The sequence below is a fragment of the Lepidochelys kempii genome, chromosome 1 (genome assembly GCF_965140285.1).
Source record: "Lepidochelys kempii isolate rLepKem1 chromosome 1, rLepKem1.hap1, whole genome shotgun sequence".
NCBI lineage: Eukaryota > Metazoa > Chordata > Testudines > Cheloniidae > Lepidochelys > Lepidochelys kempii.
The window spans coordinates 262,482,420-262,495,775 of NC_136380.1; the positions used below are offsets into that span (position 1 = coordinate 262,482,420).

At 43.9% G+C, this 13,356-nt stretch overlaps 1 protein-coding gene across 5 annotated transcripts in view; it reads right to left on the reverse strand.

Moving 5' to 3' along the window:
- Nucleotides 1–11,474: 11,474 nt before the first annotated feature.
- TCF20 (transcription factor 20) overlaps nucleotides 11,475–13,356 on the reverse strand; it is a 213,326-nt gene continuing 211,444 nt past the window's right edge. For all 5 annotated transcript variants that reach the window (XM_073327262.2, XM_073327263.2, XM_073327266.2 and 2 more), the window contains one exon: nucleotides 11,475–12,780. Coding sequence is in view for 1 of the 5 variants with exons in the window: in XM_073327266.2 (XP_073183367.1) it covers nucleotides 12,763–12,780 (18 nt within the window). In the remaining 4 variants the exon portion in view is untranslated. The remainder of the gene's footprint in view (nucleotides 12,781–13,356) is intronic.

Genomic DNA, 13,356 nt, shown 5'->3' on the forward strand with positions numbered 1-13,356 from the left:
AACCATGTCCTGAAGAGACTACCTCTAGGCTTGAGAAGAGAGGTTAGTCCCCAGAGCTCAGGTAACTCCATCTCTCCAGCACTCAGAAGGCCAAATGTGGGGCAATTAATCCCAGTTTGCGATGAGGATGCCTATATACCAGCAACTGGATTGAGATCGACCTGCTCATTGGGTAAAGCCTACTGATTAGCTGTCATGTAGTGACAACTTTAAGCAGTTGAACCATCCTCCAGGAGGGGAAAGGTGGTGGAACCCAATTACCTCACCCTCCCCACCATTAGCCTAACTTGTAGTTATTTTACAGGGTGTAAAAAGAAAAGGAGGACTTGTGGCACCTTAGAGACTAACAAATTTATTTGAGCATAAGCTTTCGTGAGCTACAGCTCACTTCATCGGATGTATTGATGAAGTGAGCTATAGTTGTAGCTCACAAAAGCTTATGCTCAAATAAACTGGTTAGTCTCTAAGGTGCCACAAGTCCTCCTTTTCTTTTTGCGGATACAGACTAAGACGGCTGTTACTCTGAAACCTGTCATTTACAGGATGTGTTTTCTGCTAGACTGTCACCTTAAGAGCTCAGGGTGGCAGCAATACTATGCTATGAGCAGCTCTAACAATGCAAGTAGTAAGCAGTACTCCTCAACTGGTGAAGAGAGGAGGAAGAAATAGGAAAGGGAGAACGAAGCTGGACAGATAAGAACGGAGGTTTTGTTTGTACTGAATGGACAATGAGAGAAGCCAACGGCGGTGTGTGGGAGCCATATGAATAGTGTGAATTCCAAGTCTTCCACGCCTAGGTCAGATACGAGGATCCCCTAGGTGATGGAAGGGATTGGGTCATGTAGCCTCTGACCTCTAGGGTCACTGGTCCTGATACTGCCCATGTCAGCAGTGACAGAAAGCCGTCGCTGCTCTACAGCTCTTTAATGGCCTGTGTGAAATGGTCTCAGTCCAGTTGCTAGTAGAGAGAAGTCCGGTACAAAAGCCACCACACCACAGTAAGCATTAAATGGATCTCTTTTTAGTGGTCTCAGCAGAGAGGCAAAGGATGGAACGTGGAGGCTGAACTCTCCTTTCCCTCTTGTGGGCTGCCTCTAGAGTCTAGCTGAGGCATGTTAGCAGAGAGTGTTTGCTGGAGAAGCCTGTGCTGTCTGTAGAAAGAGAACAACTTTGGTAACTACTGTGTTGATCCAAACACTAAATTAATTACAAAGCAGGAAATAAGGTGTGAGCAGCAAGCGGGTCAATAAGCATTTAATATAGGTGCTGAATGAACCAGGACAAGGAGATGATCAGTAAGAAAGAAATTCTGAAGGATCCTTTCTGAGAGCTTGGCCAAGGCAGCGATCAGCAGCCTGAACTGTTGACTTCAATGGGAACTGAGGATGCTCAGTACCTATTAGAGGTACTCAACACCTACTGAGTGGGGCCCTAATTTAGGGTAGTCACCTGTTGCTATTGGCACTGGCCGGGCCTAATTTGGAAGGCTGCTTCCAGGTAAGGTGCTCTCAGGGATTAACTAAATTGTAAAATGTCTTCAGGGTGTCCACATTTCATCACTGCCATGTGCTGTCATAACGTATACCAGTAGCTGTGATGTGTGTCTGGGATTCCTGACTGCAGATGTGATTTGGGTTCTTATCAGACTATTGGTGTGAATAGGCAAACCCTAAAGGAGCAGCTGAGAAAAGATTTTGGTGAGTTTAGGAAGAGAAAAAGCAAAATTGAAGCATTTTGGAAGCAGTTTCGTATTTCTGTCCAAGTAGTGCAGGAACTTCTGGATAACCTTGAAGCTTAAGGTCTGACTGTGGGTCAAAGGGCCACTGGACAAGTTTTGGAGCATTCAGAAAAGCATTTTTGGAGCAGAAAATCCTGAAAATGTCAAGGAAGAAAAAAGCAAATATAAAAACTCAAAGAGTTTGTCCAAGAAATAATGGGTGGGTCTAGCAATGTCGAAATGGACTTCCATTCTGGGGGAAGTGACCTTCACATAGCCAGGTGATAGGTTCTGGGGATTCTATTACTTTTGGCTTTGAAGAAGTGAAATTGACAGTGGAGGCTCCTGGAGTTATCTCAGGGAGCTTGGGAAAGCTGAGCTTGTGTCTCCCATATCCGCTGCCAAAAGAGAATTCATCAGACCCCCTGTGGGGACAGATTAATGCTGAAGTATGAAGAGTGGCCTGAGCTGGTTGAAAAAAAACATATAGTGCAAGAGAAATACAGGAACGACGTAATAAGGAACATAAATGATTACTTGGAAAAACATGAAGATGCGCACAAAGCATTACAAGAGATAATAGGGTCATGGAAAAGAGATAGAAATGACCTATTAAGTCATCTTCTCTAGGCTACTTTCACTCCCTTCCTCTTCATCACCAGTGCTCAATAATGCTCTCCGATTCGGACAGTCTGCTAGTCACATGGCTTTTCAAAATCACCAGGTACAATTGTCCTCCATGACAATGGCATGAGGAACAAAGGCTGCTGTACAAACAACTTCTTAAAACAGTTAGCTGCTATACAAGTAAGCCAAACGGGAATATGGGAAATACAAAGAGGCAATTCCCTCTATTGCTATTTGCTTGATTCTGCTTAAAAAAAAAAAAAAGTAGACGTACTTCAAACAGGCTTTTAATGTCTAATGGACATTGGAGCAGGTCACCCATTGCTTGCTATAGAAGGGTTTTATAAAAAAAATACGGCTGCCGGTGGGTATTTATTGGAGTGTGAGGAACAGTTCATTTCACAAAATTCTGCATTGTAAAATCTAAATGGTTTAACAGTTCCCAGAGCATGGTATGGGCATTTATTGATATTTTATACATCTAGGTTGATCATTAATGGCAGCTCCACTGAAAGCCACATAACCCACAGACGTTGACCAATGAAAATAGACTTGCTTGACCAATTTTCTTCATACTTTTGATGCATGTGCACACAAGGAGCTGGGTATCATTCTGCAATTAATCCATTGCTACAGAGCAAAAGGCACTCCAATCCATTCTTAAGAATGGACCACAAAAGCAGAATTCCTTCCCACACGTGGAGGAGAAAAAGGCAGGCAGAAATTGCATACTACAAGACAGTACAGACCACTCAAATAAGCCTGGACTGGTTTCATCCTTAGTCTTGCAAAGAGTGTCAAAAACATGCATGATACAAACCCCAAAGAATAGCTCTACAAGACCTATCTGATAAAACATTTACAGTTACAAACAAGTTATTTTTTGAAGCAAAACAATGTTGAGGTAGGAAAGCAATAGCTACTCTTGAATGCAAGGTAGGCCCGATAAACATTGGAGGAGAGGAAAAGAGGACACTTCTTTCTTTAGGGGGGGTTTGGAAGGAGGTCTGATAAGATTTCAAGACTCCTCACATCTGCCCCCTCCTAATAGAATCCTTCAAAGCAGGTCAAAGACAAAAGGGACAACCCCAAAACACTGAAGTCTTCTATTCCTAGGGCAGGTAGAGATTGCATAGTACACACTCCCCCTGACACTCCTCCCCCTGGCTCCCCGTGTGCCTAACTTCTGTTCTGAATGGTCTACTTCCGGGGCAAGAGACCAATCTCCAGGGGTCACTTAGTCCTTGGCCTCTGCTGAGAGTGCCAAACAGGGGTGCTAAATAGTGGTGGGTTTCGTGGTGTGGGCAGCAATTTCCATATTCAGTACCCAGATAATTCTTGTTCTCTTTAGTTTAAGCCATAGTTTAGGTTTCAAAAAACCTTTGCCGAGGATGTAAAATTCAGGGACCTTGGAAAAAGACTTTGCAAACTAGCCCATGATCAAGCCATTCAGGTTTAGGAAACCCAGGCACTGCATACCATTTCAAGTGCAATAAATACTAAAAAGGCAATTACTACCCTCCCATACAATTCCCTTCTAAGACTCATTTCTTCCAGTGCTGACAACAAAAGAAGCAATAAAAATATTTTCCACCTCTGGGGTTCTGATACAATCTAAGAAGATTGAGTAGGCAGGATGTAAATTCTTTCAGGGCAGTAGCTGTCTGTATTCTTGTGTCTTGTACAGAGCAGAGGATAGAGCAGGGATCTCAAACTCAAATCACCATGAGAGCCACATGAGGACTAGTACATTGGCCTGGGGGCTGCATCACTGACACCTTTTCATATAAAGGTACAAAAGCCCCGCCCCCACTCCACCCCTTCCATGATGCCCCGCCCCTGCCCCGCCCCCATTCCAACTCCTTCCCCAAAGTCCCCACCCCAGCTCCACCCCCTCCCTGCCCCTGCCCCACCTCCTCCCTGAGTGTGTGGTTCCCCACTCCTCCCCCCTCCCTCCTGGAAAGCACTAAGCACCGCCAAACAGCTGTTTGGCAGCGGGAAGTGCCTGGAGGGAGGCAGAGGAGTGGGGACGCGGAGCGCTGGGAAAGAGGGGGGCAGCAGGTGAAGGGAGCTTGGCGGCCACAGGAAATAACTCTGGAGGGCATGGGGAGCTTGGTGAGCCACAGCAAATAACTCCATGGGCTGCTTGCGGGCCACGTGTTTGAGACCCCTGAGATAGAGTCGCTCTATTTTTAGAATCAAAGCACTGGAGTGTTCCATTCCACTCCACCCTCCAGGTCTGGGGTATTCCAGGATGTCCCAAATCAGGCCCTTTACACATAGTCTGATCACTCACCCAGGTGGTGCAGTCTGCTAGAGTTCTAGAAGTGTTTAATAAAGCGACCAATGATAACTTTAAAAATGTTGTCCTTGTGAAATTAAAAGTTATGTCATTGTATGCAGTGTTTGTGATCTCCTGAGATTTAGGAAGCCAAAGAGAAAAGCTATTCAGTAGTCTGGTGTACATGGTAAAAAAAATACTTTCTCGTCTTGTGATGGAGACATTACACAAGCTTCCTTCTTTACATTTTCTGGTGGCTACAATACAGGTGGAGTTAAAAGAATCTGTGGCAGCTTCCCAAACAAAGCAAAAAGAGTAGGCTGTGTGCATGTTGACGAGAGGGGTATAGAAAAAGGAGAAGAAAACACCAAGGAGGCCTGGTCAATATTTCCTCCATCCATAGAAGTGTCTCTCAAATACTGCGTAAGCTATTGCTGAGTGCAAAATCGCTGCCATGTTTGTCAGTATGCTGTGCCTAGGCTGGGCAGTGGTTGAGTTGGGGGCTTTGCAATAGGTCAGTTTCATTGTTGGTCAGTTTCATTCCCACCCCTGAACTAAATTGTAAAAGGTCTTCAGGGTGTCCACATTTCATCATTGCCATGTGCTGTCATAATGTAACGCAGCATTGTGTCATGCTACCAACATTGGCATACAATTTTTAAACATGGCATCTCTAGGTGACATGTAGAAGCTGCAGCGGTGTTACCAGTAGCTGTGATGTGCATCTGGGATTCCTGACTGCAGATGTGATTTGGGTTCTTATCAGACTATTGGTGCGAATAGGCAAACCCTAAAGGAGCAGCTGAGAAAAGATTTTGGTGAGTTTAGGAAGAGAAAAAGCAAAATTGAAGCATTTTGGAAGCAGTTTCCTATTTCTGTTGGAGATAAATTGATGTCCTGGAGTCAAGTCTCAGGTAATCTGTTTACACAATGTGGGAGTTCTCAGCAACACAATGCATAAATCTTGTTAGTTTTAAACTGACATACACCCACCCGCACACAACTCTGGAATCCCCTGAGCAGCCACCAGAAACAGCTGACTCCATCACAAACTCTTCACGTCTCCAACTGTCCTCACAACTTCCTCAACCTTCCCCACATGGCTGCCTGACGGCCTAAGGCAGGAGCCACAAGAGCAGTAGCAGGCTCATCACATTTGCCCTCTGCTGACTTACTGGTGCTTGGTGGATTCTTCACACTGCCCTCTCCTTTGAAAAGGATGTATCCTCCCTACCATATTTAACCTACTAGAAGATCCTTGTGCCAGAGGGCTGCCATATACCATCAGCTCAAAGCCCAGGTCAGCCAATCACACCCTGCCCAGTTTGGGTGTCCCACTGTGGTTGATCCAATGCACCAGGCATTTGCACAGGGGTCACTGGCAGAGCAGGATTTGTTCCAGTTATTGACATACTTGTGCCAATCAATAGCAGTTGTTGCTGACAGCCTTAGCAAGTTCTTCCTTTTCTGTGTACTGGGTGTTTCTGGCTTGTAGCATTTCTACATAGTCCAATGATCCAAATTTCTTTTGTTCTCTTCTGGAACTGCATGCAAGAGGTATGCTGGGGTCTTCAGTCCATGTTCAACGTGAGTGCTTAGACTTTCTGCTGGAAGAGAGACCCTTTCAAATCCTTCAAGTTCTTGTACAGTACAGCCCCCAATCCATACTCATGAGCACATGTGTCTAATCCAAAAGGGGTTTTTGTAACGTGGGTAGGCTAAGATAGAAGCACCAATTCACAATCAGTGAGGGCTGAAATATTTTCCCTTCTACTCCCATTCTATGGGATTTCGCAAACCCACAATTTAACCTTCTGTAATTGGTGCAGAGCCCTACAGAACTCTGTATCTGTCAGCATCTGAAGAGCTGATCCATTCTGTGCTGACTCAATTTCCTGTCAGTGGAAATGCCCTCCTCCTTGACTGTGTGCCGGAGCCAGGGTAACTTTTTGAAACAACTCACAGTTCTTTGGATTCAATTTCCAATCGGCACTCAAATTTATCACAGGTCATCAGTAAATATATCAATTCTGGATTAGAAATTGTAGCATGCCTCAGGATATCATCCAGGAAAGCTGAAAGGGGCATGCCACACAATATCCTCACCAGGAGCCTCTCAAAAGGTGGCAGGGGCATTACACAAGCCAAAAGCCGTTACTTTAACTTGCCACAGTTCTTGTCCCGCTAAAAAGGCGGTTGTCTTCTTTTGCCATTTTGGATCTACTGCCACCTGTCAACAACTACTCTCAAGATCCAGTGAAGAAAGCCAGATTTAACCTGCTTCTCTGTGCTATTTGCGCCATCTGTAAAATGGGGATAATGATAGTGACCTCCTTTGTAAAATGCCTTGAGATCTGCTGGTAAAAGCCACTGTGTAAGATCTAGGTACTGTTATTGCATCATCCAGGATCTTATCCCATTCATGGCAAAGGATAAAAATCCTTTCAGCTACAGAAAGTCTGCACAGCAGCTAGGAGAGTGCTTCCCAGCTCAGGTAGAGACACACGCTAGCTCTGCTCAAGTGAGCACACTAAAAATAGCAGGGCTGCAGGTCCATGGGCTAGCTGCCTGAGTACAACAGCCTGTCAGGTAGCTAGGCCAAGTTGCCACCCATGCAGCCACAGCCGCACGGCTATTTTTTAGAGCCCTAGCCTGACTAGAGCTCTGGTGTGTCTGCCTAACCACACCGGGAAACACCCTCCCACTGCTGTGTAGACGTATGCTTAATTTTCTATGGTCCACATAAAATCTAATGCTAACATATTTTTTCCTAACCAGAAAGACAGATCTGGCCCAAGGTCTACTTGAAATTTCAATTAGATCTTCCAGATACACTTCCCTAAAGACCTGTAAAGACCCTTCTCTTTATGAAATCAGTAAGTGGTGATGCGCTTGTTTGATGAGCTGCCTTCCTCCAGCATCAGTCTTGTGCTGTCAGTGCTGTCTAGCTGATCTTTTCTGGAATGGGAGAAAAAATCTCAATTCCTTACAAGCAAGTTTCTCAAATCTTTCTGCCGCTCATTTAAACGTACAACACTGCACGGGAACACCATCTAAACACACACTGGAAAAATCACCTTCCACTCCTTTCTCCCTTAAAGTGTCTCTCTAGGCTAGTATGAACCAGATTCTCTGGTTCCAGGTTTGCCATTGTGGTTTTCTTTTTCCACTATTTGATGTTTGTCAGAAATATTCAGCAGCTGAACAGGAATTTGTTTCTGCTTCAGGTTGACAAGAATTTTAGTAGCTTAAATTCCCCACAGACCCTGTGTCTCAACGCAGTTCTCAACCATTCCCCTTTTCCCCTTCCTAGGGAGCTATCCCAAACATATGGATTGCTACTATACTTTCAACACCTAGGAGAAGGACAACTTGCTTTTACATATAATCTGTCACCTCCAAAACATGAGCCATAACTGAAAAGGAATTTTCAGATGGCAGATGAAGGACACCTTTCCTGGCATCTATTAGCTATAGTAAAATCCAAGTCAGTAACCAGCTCATCCCCACACTCAGCTATCTAGACATCTTGCTCCAATTCTAGAGATGCAATGTTTAAACCCAATTTCCCCATTTTTGGACAGGTGTGTGGTTCCCCAGTCACTCTCGCTACTTGAGCCTAATTTGGTTGTTTGATTTTTGGATCCTCTGTTCCCTAGCATTTTTAGCATGTCTGGTCTGATAACCATTGCATTTGAGCCAGTGTCTACAATAAGGTCTGGTCTACATTACAGACCTATACAAACATATCACTCTAGGGGCACTAAATGATGTAGTTGTATCAACCTAACCTCTCTCTCTCCCTCCCCCCCCCCAACCCCGTAGACAGCGCTTTGATGGCAGGACAGCTTCTCCCACCAACATAGCAACCGCCTCTCAGGGAGGTGGATTAACAAAACCGACAGCAGAGCTCTCTCCCATTGGCTTAGAATGGTACAGCTGTGCTGACGCAGCATTTAAGTGTAGACATGCCCCTATTAGAGACAACAAGGTGGGTGAGGTAATATCTTTCATTGGACCAAGCTTTTGAGCTTGCACAGAGCTCTTCTTCAGGTCTGGGAACCTGACAGTGTCACTACCCAATACAAGATGGAACAGATTGTTTAGCATAAGCAGTTAACATATTTCAAGGGACCATTCAAGGTGAAGTAGCCTACTGACACCCCTCCAGTCATAGGGAGGAAAGGAAGAGAGTGAGGGAAGCAGCTTGGGGGAGGGAGGGTATTAATGGTTTACAGATTGTTGTCATAAACCATAAATCCAGTTTCCCAGACCTGAAGAAGAGCTCTATGTAAGCTCGCAAGCTTGTCTCTCACCAACAGAAGTTGGTCCTGTACAAGGTATTACCTCATCCAACTTGTCTCTCTAATGTCCTGGGACCTACACAGCTACACCACAGCATAGTCTCTATTACACATTCAATAGCCAAACTCCCAATGCTGTTCATTAACTGCCCATATCTAAAGGAAACCTGTGGGGTTACCTCCTGTGCGGTCAAGCTTTCCCCTTGTAGCTTGGTGTCAGCCTGTTTCCTGCTCTGTGGGAGGGTCGAACCGTAGGCACTTGAGATACCGTCTTCCTTTGACTTTATAAGGATCCTTTTTGTGGCCAATCTTTTCACAGTACCATCATTCAATTGAATTACTTCCTTTTTTCATTATTGCCAATCTCCTTTGTTTTACAAAACAAATTTAATACCATTTCAAATAATTCAAAAGTATCATGTATCCAGCCACAATTCTCTCCCCCCCCCATCATGCATATTTACAGATCTGTACCTACAGGGCTTGTATCGGACGGCTACAACCTTATGCAGCAGTAGTTGCCTTCTGCACTGCACAGCAAGACACACACACACTCCACAACCTCACATGGCATCCTTGGTTTTGTTTTGAAGACCTTGATATGCAAATCCCCATACAGCAGAGCATCAATGTCTTATCCAAATTGCCTGGTTTGCTCATTTCCTCATCCAAGCATCTGACTTTAATATGGTTTGTAAGCCCTGGATTTTCTTCTCTAGACAGTTCATCATGTTCCCTGAGTGTTTGCTGCAGCTCATCTTTGTTAAGCAAGTTCCAAGCTGACCAAAGCCTTTTGGTGTTTTTCTATTTCTTTGAAAAAAAATTTGGTCTATGGTAATCAAGCTGCTGTTCATCTCTTCAGTCAGGGCTGGCAAAACAAACTGAGCATTTCATACATAGGTTCCAAAATCCCCTCAGGCCCTTTGTAGCTTCTGTTCAATACAGTTTTTATTTCCAAATGTCTGGATTTGATCTCTGCCTTCAGGGCATATTTCAGTCCTTCCTGAGAAGCCTCCAGACCATTTTAATTCCTCCTGGCCTGTTCTTAGTGCTTCTTGGATAGCTTTGATTTCTGTAAGCACCGCACTGACTTTTTCCATCTTTATTCAATGGGAACACCAGCTCACATTTTCTCTTCTTAGAAATTTAACCCTGTCTCTGATACCAGTATTGAACTTTGGCCAAGTGGTGGAAGAGTTCAGGGTCTTGCTGCAGTTTCTGTCATTGGAAAGAAAACAATGTCTCAGAGTCAGGTCCGGTGTAATTTGTTTTATTTACATGATGTACATGAGTCCTGTTACTCTGAAATCAACACGATCCATCTGCATACAGGCAACGCTGGAATCTTCAGCTCAGTCACCCTGGGCAGCCACCAGGAACAGCTGCCTCTAATGCTCTCCTCCAGGTTTCCAACCATCCTGCCAGCTGCCATGGACCCTTCCCCTCCTGGCTGCCCTTGAGCCCCACATTCAGCAGCCAGAAAAGAAGCACCAGTGTTACCCTCAGAAGTTTCATCACACTCCTGTCTGCTGACCTACTACTGCTCAGCAGATTCATTAGAAATATAATGCATGGAATCCATGTAACACAATGTTTTGGGATACGTAGAGTAGAACAGACACTAGAGAACGCCAATTTCACTTGATTTGAAAGAAAGCATTTACTCAGTCACACTACGTGGAAAATGATTTTGTTCTGACTACACAGGCAGTTGAAGTTTTTTCAGTACTGGTTACAGACGTCACAAACATTTCCTAGAATAGCAGAAGCTTGACTTCAGTGCCTATTACTGGATAAGGGGTAAGTTGAGGACTTTTATAATGCCCCATTTTTCCAAATACATATCAAAGACAGTAACTTCTATAAATTAATTACTATCAACAGGGCTGAACTTATCCCTTACGCACCCCAGGCACAGCATCTTCAGCAGCCCCCCCACAGCTAACCTTAGTGTTGCACACAGTTTTAGAGCGGTAAGACGTCCCTAACTGGAAATCTGGCCCTGTCAAGTGTCTCCATTTTTTCCCAAATAGAGCTAAAATAGAAGTATTATAATTAAGCTAAAATTTAATTTTATGCTGAATGTTCCATAATGCAAGCAGCAAAACAGGCACCTACAACATCATTTTTTAAAATGATTTTCTCCCTCCTCAACCCCATTTTAGATCCAAAGTCATGCTGGCCAGCTCCCACTACCACAGCACCCTGTGCACCACAGTGTGTGAAGTCATCAGAGCACGGTACCATCCTATGGGTGAAGAAAAGATCAGGCAGGTAGTGTAATACTACTGCACATGAACTGTGAGTTCAGGGAGTCAAGTGATCCTACTGGCTAGCTATGCCTAGTCACCATATAAATCCTAATAATAAAAACTTCACTGTCTCCCTCCTCCTTGGCCAGTCCAGATGGTTAAGGAAATCTCATTAGCGAAGGAAAGACACGAAGATGACAGAAGGCAAACAACCCAAAATGTGGCAGCTGAATGTTAGCATGTCTCCCCCTCCCTTTCAACAAACCAAGTTACATTCACAAAACAAAAGGAAACAAGGTTAAAATGAAGTTTATTAGTTTTTTGTTTTGTTTTTTAAGCTTTTTTTTTTTATATAAAACTGTTTGTGAAACAGCTATTTTATTCCCATGGCAGAGTGACCCCTGAAAGATGCACTAACCCCTTCTTAAGGCCTTAACAAGAGAAAATTTGTTTGTTTTTTAAACTCAAATGTTTAAAAATTACACAATTTACAAAAAAATAACCATATGGTATAGGCTATTAAATTGACATTCTCCCTTCCGTCGGAAAAAACAACAAAACCCAGAAACAACCCACCCACACACTAAAGAAGGGTTAACTGAACTTTCCTGGACAATTTAAACACACATTGATTCCATCAACATTCAGACTTCCTGTTCAACTTCCCACCCTGGCAGACAAACCAACATCCTCCTCTAGCCTGCTTTCAAAAGAGACGGCAGCTTCTTGGAATGATTTAGGGGTGTTCATCATTACCATGAATGGCAGAAACACCCTCCCCACACCCACCATTCGGTGCAGACATCTATGGGGGTGGAGGGGGGTGTATTTGTCTAGCAGCAGCTACCTTTTACTTCACAAGTCGCATGACCTAGGAGTCAGATGTTTTCAAGCTTCTATTGTTAATCAAAATAAATAGTGTTTCTTGAAAAGAAAATATTGTAAACTCGCTCCCCACACATACACATATGAACAACTCATTGCCTGCAGCCATCCAATCCCCCTTTCTATCCCACAGACAGTTCTGTAATGAAAGAGGATTTTAAAAAAAATTTTCTTTAAGTCTTGAGCTCTTCTTCCGGAAGCTGGGGGGAAGAGGAGGGAGACAAATCTGGTTAGTGGAATGCAAATTCCACTCCCTTTTCAACAAAAGAGGGATAGTTCAGGAGCCTCATTTGGATTCTGGACTTAATATTTACTGTAGTTAGAAGAAATTGTGAATTTATCTGTGTTTTTAATATTGAATCAAATGCATAAAAAGGGATAGTGCACCTTTCATTTAAAACAAAGTCTTCCAAGACTAAAAAATAGATCTTTATATATATATATATATTTTATCCCTCCCTCTTTAATTCCCCCCACCTGTTTCCTCTTTTTTCCCTCCCCTCCCCATTGTCACTATGGAGTTTGTGTCCATGGAAACAGCTGGTTCAGACTCCTTGGTCATATTCTGTGATGTCATCAGTCTTGAGTGTGATGTAAGAATTTATGAAGGAAGTGCTGGCATTGGCAGGCACATCAAGAGGGGGCATGGCTGCACAGTGGGAGAGATTTCATTCAGTCATGAATGTCCACTGCTTTTTATCTCAACAGCCTAACCTGCAAAACAAAGTGAACACAGCAATATTAGTATACTTAGGGTTACCCTTGTAACAGCCACCAGGACTTCACAGCAGCTTACCCAACAACCTGTCAGAGCAGTAATGCCAAGAGCTAAGTTCACAGAAGCATGATCGTGGTTATTTCTTTACAACACATTTTATGTGGTGAAAGGTATCGGATTAACAAGCCCTGGAGACTGTAATCTATTTAGCTACTGAAGGGGTACAGCATGGGCAGCCGCAGGAGCATACGTTTTCCCTACCATCACCAAGCCACAGACCTTATAACACAGAACCACTTCCTGCAGTGAGAAGATCATTAATCCTTAGTCTGTTTGCTGGAAACTAGCAACAAAGGGGCCCAATTAGGATCAGTTATGATGGTGGATCTGTGATGTGACACCTGCCCACTAGGAACTGGACTGAGACTCCAACACATTTCATACAGACAGATCACCAACCAGCCATCAGATAGTAACAACTTCCAACCAATACCAATCTGGGACTGTAATGGAACTGATGACTGAGTTAACAGGTTCCATATCCAGTTATTAATTGCCTGAAGTGACCAGTC